The 9,555-nt window shown below is 35.9% G+C and overlaps 1 protein-coding gene and 1 non-coding gene across 2 annotated transcripts; one reads left to right on the top strand and one right to left on the bottom strand.

Moving 5' to 3' along the window:
• Window positions 1–830: 830 nt before the first annotated feature.
• Window positions 831–922, top strand: FOMMEDRAFT_t69. Its single transcript has one exon. It is a non-coding gene; the product is annotated as a tRNA-Asn (tRNA).
• A 439-nt stretch (window positions 923–1,361) lies between these two features.
• Window positions 1,362–2,559, bottom strand: FOMMEDRAFT_128290 (NAC-domain-containing protein). Its single transcript, XM_007270468.1, has 3 exons — window positions 2,437–2,559; window positions 2,169–2,345; window positions 1,362–2,107 (listed from the first exon to the last, which is right to left on the bottom strand). Exons 1-3 carry the CDS (start codon window positions 2,486–2,488, stop codon window positions 1,821–1,823), a joined length of 516 nt encoding a protein of 171 aa, XP_007270530.1. The 5' UTR covers window positions 2,489–2,559; the 3' UTR covers window positions 1,362–1,820.
• Between the last annotated feature and the right edge of the window lie 6,996 nt (window positions 2,560–9,555).

The following is a 9,555-nucleotide window of genomic DNA, read 5'->3' as shown; positions in this document are numbered from 1 at the left end:
TTTCTTTCTTATTGTCACTTGCTAATCACTCTAAACCTGTCTCACAGGTGTAGCTCAACCTCTTCAACCTCACAACTCACACGCGTACGCAATTCAACTTGCAGGGACTCAGTGACGACCAAGACGTGGTGACGAAGATTACTTCGAACGTGTTAATCCTTTACCGATGCAAATTCCGCTCGCGAAAGAATGAGGCAGAGGCAGCTAGTGGTGCAGGGGTTGGGATTGTAGAAATAATGTATTAATTACTATTTTTGTATTCTATAATTTAAATATAATTATATTTGATTAATTATTTGATACAAAATTGTATACTAAGCAAAAGCAAACCATTCAAATGCTTGTAATGACTTATAAGCATTATAAGCAGATATTATACTTTCTCAAATAAATAAGTATGTCTTAGTCTTGTAATCTTAGAAAGTGTTATAATCACTTTTATAACTTGACAATTTATAAAATTATAATAGAAATTGCCAAGTTTTAAAAGTATTCTTACTTACTTATCTAACATTGTACTGTCATTACTTAACCCCCCAGGAAGATTATAAGTAATTGGACAAATTTTATAAAATATACAAAATATACAAGATTACAAGCAAGTATAATACTTAAGACTTTTTTGTGATACAGATATAGATTAAGTAGGTACATTTTATCAGGCAATGAGTACAGATTCTTGGACTTCTGGAGGAACATATCTTGGCCTTTAGAGTTGTAGGAGCCGACATGAAAGAATTGTACTATTTGTAGGAGAAGGTTAAAGGTTGCCATTATATTGCATGACAGTGTTAGATATGATATTTCTCCTATACCTATAGAAGGATATGTGCCCCATGGCTCAGTTGGCTAGAGCGTGTGACTGTTATTTGTGACAACTATGACAATCACAAGGTCGAGAGTTCGAGCCTCTCTGGGGCAGTAGATCGTAGTTTTTATTTATTAAATTTATTCTTGGGAGTTATTGCAGGATGTGCATTTGAAGCGTTACTTTGTTAAAGTATGATATCTCATGATATATGAGTTAATAATGCATCTTTGCCGTGATGTATTGGGATTTTCTGTAACAAATTGAGATTCCCTGCTTTAATTGTATCTGCTGGTAATGCATAAAATACATAATGCATTGAATTTGGCCTTCTCTAGACATTACGTGTTATGATATATATTACTGTACCAGCATAGTAGATAGCACCACACTACGTGCTTATGTGTTCATAGGCATGCTTGAGCCTTGATGCGTACAGTCTATCTTGCCAGTTGTAATTGACTATATCCAGCCAGGACAAACAATAATGGAGGACAATCGCAATCGACGCCCTTTTGCTTACAATGACTACTGCAGAAGTCGTGATATATTGCGGGATGCGAGAGCAGAGTGAACAACTGAGTCATTAAAAAGACAGAACAAAACAGAGACAGAAACACAGAGAGGGGAGGAAATACGGGCACTTTGACACATGACATTTGCATGGGGTGTAGGTAGACAGTGAAGGGATGTAGACAGCGAGCACACGATTGGATAGAAAGGAGACGATGGAGGTGTTTTCATGGCGTTGAAGTGAAATGAAATGAAACGACATAGACATGGGGGTTTAATGATAGGTAAAGATTCGTCACCAGTAGTTTCAATCGTATCGTCAGCACAAGAGAAAGGGAGTAGGACAACCACCCCAAATCGTACCACAACTGTTCCACCAATATGCCACAATAACAAGTCCCCGATTCCTACCCCTGCCGGTTTATTTTGATACACGGAAACATAGGATTCCACACGTCGACACATAGGGGGCGAGGGAGAGAGCGCAAGAGGAAGATACTCAGTTGAGATCTTCGAGCTCACCGCCTTTCGATGGCTGGTCCTCGACGTCAAAGTTCTCGACGAGATCGGGCACGTCGTCGTCGTCTTCCCCTCCTTCTGCGGCTCCACCGCCGGCGGCTGTGCGGTTCTGACCCTGAATAGCCTGGTAGGACTCTGCAAGTTTGCGCAGTGAAGCGAGCGAGTCTGGTCCGAGCTGGTTGAGGATGCCCGGAACGAGTTCGGTGAGCTCCTTCACGTTGCCCGCACCATAGATCGCGAACGTGTTGGCAGGGACAGACGCGTGTACTAGAGCACAAATGCATGGCCGTTAAACGATTGAAGGTATGGAGATAGCAATCGGTCGCACCTTTCGGAGCAGTGAAATGCAATACGTTTCCATCCTCTCTGAACATGTTGACCTCCTCAACACCAGGAATAGGCTGTACGTTCAGCTTCTTCAACGCGCCCTGTAATTTCTTGTCATCATGCGCGGTTGACGTCTTCGCCTTCTTCACGACTTTACGTCGTACAGTGCCCTTTCCACCTGTTGCACGCACAGACACCACATATCAGTAGGTGAGTCAAACACGAGGAGGATATGCGAATAATGTAAGAAAAAAAACACCATGACGTACCGATCCGGTTACTCGATTGCGCCTGGAGCTTTGCGAGCTTTGCCGGGTCCATCGTAAGATATACAGAGAGGAATAAAAGTTATTTTTTGGAGGAGAAAGGGAAGGCGGCTCGGCACGTTGTCGGGCGGTCTACTTCGACGTCGCGTTCAACGCAGTCACTATGGGAGGGCAAGGGCGTGGGAGTGCTTACGTGATTTGGCTATATAGGGCAGTTGGAACTGTACAGCTACTTGACTTGCCTTCTGACCATCATCGAGACAGGCATGTCCTAGAGAGAAACTGAAGCGTATGAGAATACAGGGTGAATATGCCTTATTGTGGGAATGTGTAGGAGCTGGTTCACCGGGTATGGTGTTTATATATAGCTTTTAGGAAAAGGACTAACTTCTAGACTATTGAAAGGCGCATCGGTTACTTTTCGGGCATGAGGTGGAACCTGAATTATTTCACTTTCAAAGCAACTAATTACGGTTCTGCATCAGTTTGAAATATATCTGAAGATTTGACGACTTTTGTTATGGTAATGATGGATACACCCCAAGCTCTCTAGTTCCTCAAGGAAAAACAAAATAAAGTATTTGTTTACACCCACGGAAGTGAATCTCCTGATAGATAATTCATTGCAAGTAAACACACGTGACGCCAACGCGGAAATAAATGCTAAATCAGACTAGGGACTCTTGCGGATACTGGGGGTCCGCTTTTTGGTTATGAGACGCGGTCGAGCGGACTTTGAAAATTTCCCTTTTTCAGTCGAAATGTGGTGAACAGAGTGTCTGCCCTCCTTGTATTTAATGTAGAAAATACAACGGAGCAAATCTAGACTAAAATTTTGTATATTTCACTAGTTTAGATACTATTTACTATTATGTATGCCTTTTTTGAAAAAAAAATATCAAATTTGTGTGAAAACAGACAGATTCAAGTGCATATATATAGTGTGTTGCATACATATCTTACTACACTCATAATTAATTAAATAGAGAGGATTTGAAGATTTAAAATTGATATTATATAGCTGTTTTCTTGTGCAAATATGAATATGTAGTTTGTTTTTTGTTATATTGAACGAGTGAGTTAATTTATACATTACAATTCTTGTATCTACCAAGTGTATCTAGTAATACCTTAAGCCTCTTGTCCTTTCTCCCTATGTCTTTCTCCTTTGGAATATCTCTGTCGAACCTTTGTAATTTGTCAAGTTGTTCCTTTAGCTGAGGCACCTTGAGCTGTCACACTCGATCTTCATCCAATTTGAGTGTTAATTCTTCAAGATACTCTGACTGTCTACTTTACTTGTCCTTCTACTCCTGGATCCTCTACTGCTTTGCTGTAACTTCTGCTTCATACTGCTCAGAAATGTCGACTCTTTGTTTTTTATCTTGTTTCCCAAGAAGTCTATCCTGTGCAACCTGGCAAAGATAAGCTTGTTCTTTGTCTCTAGCAAGCTTAGCTTTAATAAAGTCCTCAGTGTCATTCTGTAAGTATTTTGCCTTTACATTGAAAGTCTTAGTGTTCATTGATGGATGATTTCTGGCAGATATTCTGTACACTCCTAGAGCCCCTTCATTTGCATTGTTAGTTGCTAGCATCCAGGCTTTGCTTTTTCTTCTTTAGTGAGCTGACTGATCTCTCTGTTTTCACTATATTCCTTACTAAATCTCTCCCAAGTTGTTAGAGATGCCTCCAAGAATGCTACAAAAGCATCACAAAGATGGGGGAGATGCTCTGCCATTACCTATACTGTCTTTATTGTGTCTGGCCTCTTCCACTCAACAGATGACAGTGTGTTAACATTCACTAGTCTATTAAGGAGCTTATAACCTGAGATGATTTTAATGTTGTGTTACTGTTGCTTAGCCTTGTCTGTAAGAAATATTGCCTCTAGAGGATTTGAGTCCAAGTTCAGGATTAGCCCAGGTAAGTTAATAAGTTTTTTGATGTGAGACTTCAGTTTTGTAAGAAGCAGACTGTATTCTATCACATTCATATTCTCTAATCCAGACTTACAAAGCTCCTGAATGTATGGATACAACATGCTTTCCAGGTATAAGGCAAATACAGCTAGCTTAGTACATGTAGGTAAGTCATTTAATCCCTTTAGAATATTCAACTTGAGATGATTAAGGCTAGGTTTTTCTTTCAAATCACAAATAAAGTGTATATAGTTAACATAGAAATCAAGTTGAGAGATAACCTCTACTACTACCTTAAGATTCAACAAATATTACATATTTGAAGTATCAGGGAATGTAAAAATACAGTTCTCCTTCTGTAATACATAGCTCTGGAAGGTATCATACTGTCCCTTTTTATTATCTTTGTAATTTAATAGTGTACCTATCAGAGAGATAAGTTTTACTATACTACCAGTTGATACCTTGACTGTTTGATTCACTACTGGATCTTCTACATTACTATCTGCCAATTGGTGAGCCACATTGTTTTCTTTATTCATAAGCTGAACAGGTGCAAATCTCATCATCTCCTACATTTTCTTCAAGCCTGTAGATCCCCCTTTTAATGTGTTCAAATCTTTATACATACTGTATCCTGTACAAACTCAGAGATTGTAAGTTACACTATCCTCCTTTAGAAGATTTAGGTATGTCTCACTACCTAGCTCATACAAAATTGTATTCTTACACTTGATTTTGTGCTCCTCTTTCTTCTTCTCTGTAAGAGTCTCTCAGACCTTCTCTCTACTGAGCTCCTCAATTTTTTCCTTCAAGGCTTTAGTAAGAATGTCTTTGTGTTCTTCCTTAGGTAAGTTATAAAATGTTCTTTCTCCTAAGGCAAGTCCTACTCTTTCTTTTTTCCACTTGCTAAGCTGACAATGTTTTGCTTTCTAGTCTTCTGTATAGTCCTCATGTGTACCAACTAGTTTCAATACAAAACATTTTTTGTTAAGACATTCCTTCAGGATGTCTCCATTCTTAGTAAGTAGAGAATCTTAATATACAGTAAGCACTTCTTTTATTACTGTTAAGTCTCTGTTTTTTTGCATTTTGGCTTGATGATTTGCTGACATTCTTACACCTACTAGACAAACTTTCTACTCAAGGGCAGAAGAAGTTTCATTACTATACAATTGTAGAGCTTTCAAATTAATGTGTAGAGCCTTAAAGTTTTGATTTTAGTAAGTAGTACTGTCAGAACCTATTGTACAAGCTATTAAAGTAGGTATATACACTTGATTTCAGTATCCTAAATACAAATTGTGTGTTCAATTACCTAGTGATACACTTATTTCATAACCTAACTGTATATTAGCTACTATACTGCCTTCTTCAACAATCTGAGAGACTGTTTACTCATACATAGGTCCTCTGGATTTTGCTCAGGAAGACTAGACTAGAGAGAAAAAAAGCTACATAAAGGTATGTATTACTTTTCCAATCTTTGTCATTAGACACTTATAGCTAACAAGTTTGCACACAAGTGTATAAACTTTTAGGGTATACTAGCCCTTTTCTACAAGGTTTGAGGTGTGTTTCATTTTGTTTTTGAATTTTTTGTTTTCTTTGATCTTTACTAGGGCCTGCTGAAGACATTTCTAATACACATCACACTACTTACAAATTATTACAACCTCAGTACATAGCTTTTCTTTGCTTGAGCATAATACATCTGAAATTGATGATTACATGTCCAAGGACAGTTACATTCTCTCTAGACAGGAGTATACTACTTGAAGTTTGTCTTACACTTGTAAAAGAGTAGTTTTGTATGTTTTGGCCCTAGAATTTGTAGCAAGGAGCTCCTTACTTGTGAGTACCAGCCTATTATCCCTTTCTCTCAGTTTCTGACCTAATCTTGCTGAAGAATTCTTCAAACAGTAAAGGGATTGTATGTATGTCTCTAAACAAGCCTTTAGACAACTATAATGTTCTATAGTGTGCTCTAAGTCTAGACAATTCAATTCTAGTAATACTAGTAAGTCCTACTTCTCTTTAAGTTCAATGTACAGTTTTCTGACCACTTTTGTAAGAGTACTGGAACTATCTCTGCTTTTGGTGACACACTTGTAGAGGTTACTAATCACTCATAAATAATCACAGGTGAGTTTTTCTCAACACTCAAGTAGTTTCATTGTGTGTTCTAAGCTCTTTCTTGTGTCTTCCAACTCTTTCATTACAGCCAAACAGGCTACAGACCTTGTTCTGCATGATTCTAGTATAGGAGGAGGCAGAGAGCCTAAAGTATTGAGACAAAGGTGATTTCTTACTCTGTTTAATTGTTTTTTGCATGATCTTGAAGCTACTATAGCTATTATTTAGTAGTTAGTTTCATATAGTTTATTTTAGTTATTTTTTTGAGAATTACTAGTGGGTGTACAAATTAAAATTGCAAATTCTGTCATTTTAATCCTTTAGGCTACATTGAAATCTGCTACATTCAGACACATAAGACTGTATGCCCTTAGGTAAATCTTCTGCTTCTACTTCCTACAGATCTAATCAAGGTTAATGCTTCTAAAGTTAATCATAATTCATGTAAATCTATTCTAAGAAGAATTACAGAAGGAAATTAGCTATAAAAATTATTCACAAAGATATTAGTAGTTTTGTGTGTAATTTTAATGCTTCTTGCTCAATTTTTAATAAATTTTAATTTCCCTCTGTAAAAAGTTTCTTTACTATCTCAAAATTATTATTATTATTATTTTACTATTTTAAATTACATGTGGAGAGTGGAAAACACTCTCACAGCAAGGTATCTAGAGGCTGGACACACTGTACACTAACCTAATTGATGGATTACTTACTTTGAAACCGTGGGAACAACCATGTCATACAACTGAAAAGCAGACCCTTACAGATACTGTACTACAGTTAATGATTCCTACAGATCACACAACTGTGGATAGGAATTCTTGCAGTTTTTGCCAACACATGTATATTGAAAATAAATACATCTACTACAGCCATTCCTTACTTCCCAAGTATTAGCATTCAACACAAAAATAAACAAATAAATATTTTTACTATGTCTCAAAACCACACCCTATACAGTATAATTTATCTTCAAATACCTTTATTACACAAATGGCTCTTGGTTTATAGGACAATACCCCTCTTTTCTATAATATTCAAGATGCTTTTGACATTATTAATGCTAAGATTTTTAGGAGTAGTAAGACTTAATCCTTTCTAATAATTTAATTATACTGTACAAGTAATACCCCTGTTTTTATATAATCTCTAAAAAACTATTAAGTTATTTATTTTATTTCATGTACATTTTTAATTATATACCTTTTAGATAGTTTTATTCAATGGATATAATTGCTTTCTTGTAAAAAAAATGTTGTGTTGTAGTATAAAACAACAAAACTGTAGAAAAAGAAAAAGAATGTAGTTTACAGAGTTGAACATTAGGTGTGTCACTATAGTTACTGTAGGATCTGTACAAATTTCAACTACAGTTGACTCTATCCTAGTGACAGTTACTACCAAAGTCCCTAAATCAGACAAGTAATACAGCTACTCAACTGGACTTCTAACTACTGTCTACACATACTCATCCTAGAATTGGATGAAAAAGTTTAAGAAGATGAGACATGTAACATAAGGTTGTTTAGAGCTTTTTCAATAGTATAATATACTTACAACACAAAGCTTTTACACAGCTCTATAGTAGTTGAAGGTTACATACAAATGTTTGTCAGCTTTGTTCAGAAAATGATGGATTTCCTATACATGATTACAGACTAATGTTGTTAGTTACTTAGAGTATAATAAAATTAATAGATTCTGTCTCTCTAAATACTAATTTTCTAGCAAACACACATTTATCTTATGTCTTTAAACACTAAACATTAGTCCTTCAAATACATACAATGTATACAATCTGGAGAAGACTGTATTTGATTGGATTATTGTAATTACTTATTTAGAATACTTAAACAGAGAGACTTAAGAATCTAAGAGTGGATCTATTATAATAAATAGCTCTTTGTTAATTAGAGACATTCAAGAGTAAACTCATATTACCTTTTTCAGAGAAGCTGACAAAGTGTATGCCTTCTACTATCTATACATATTATAGTGTCTAGTACAGACCTTGCAAACATTGTCTTCATTCATGAGAAAAAGGCTAGATGTATATAGTCCTTAATACTATTAAAACAAGTCTCTTTCTGTTTGTTGTTACTGTCCCTCATATGTATCTCTCTATTTTAATGGATCCTTATTCCTCTAGGAACATACTATAATTGAAGAGGCTTAGCACATTTCTTACTAACACAGAGATTGAGACATGAGTAACAGTATCTTTTAATACTATAATTATTATTATAATTATTACTATAATCATCTTTGTATTCTCTGTAGAAACAACAGATTAGGCAGAAGATAAGTAGAGAGGCAGGTAGCCTATCCTCTTACAGTGTACATATTCTTAGTCTGGGAATGTAATTGTCAAATTCAGTTTTAATTACTGTATAAGAGACAATATTATAGTTGTAAACTTATAAGTATTTAAACCATTCTCTTCTTAAAGACCTGCAGACTAAGCTGAACATAGTATATGTTTGAGAATCAACTATGTTTATTATGTGTAGAAGAACATCTAAAGGAAGGGTGAGGCATTTTGATTAGGCAAAATATACTTAATAAGCTCTCTATTAATGTAGTGTAACTGTAAATAATAAGTTATAAGGTTGAGAGCCTTCTTAAGTCTAGTATTACTAAATGCCTCTAGGAAAGGCTGAACATTTCTGTAGGAGACACACAATGTTCCTAAGAGTACTCTAGATAGGACTATTATAGTAATGTGTCTAATAGAAAAAATAATAATATTGTAATTGTTTGCCTTTTGTTAGGATTGTAGGATTGGACCTATTTCATTTTCTTTATATCTCTATCAGTTTTGTGAAAAACCAACATTACTACTAGATTTTCATAATTCTTAACATTTTATCTATTGTTCTACAAAGTTTTATAGAGATTGTATCAGTATTGAGTGTAGGAGAGAGCTATAGAGACACAAGGTATGTCAGTGACAGTGTAGAGGGGACCCAAAGGCTCAGCAAGGGGACCCAGGCTACAACTATCCTACACAACAGAAATACAGAATGCAAGCACTAGAATGTAGTCAGAACTTGCAGAACAGGCA

Source organism: Fomitiporia mediterranea (genome assembly GCF_000271605.1).
Source record: "Fomitiporia mediterranea MF3/22 unplaced genomic scaffold FOMMEscaffold_13, whole genome shotgun sequence".
NCBI classification, from domain to species: domain Eukaryota; kingdom Fungi; phylum Basidiomycota; class Agaricomycetes; order Hymenochaetales; family Hymenochaetaceae; genus Fomitiporia; species Fomitiporia mediterranea.
Note: the sequence above shows the minus strand (reverse complement) of the source record. Positions and strands in the feature narration are given on the sequence as shown.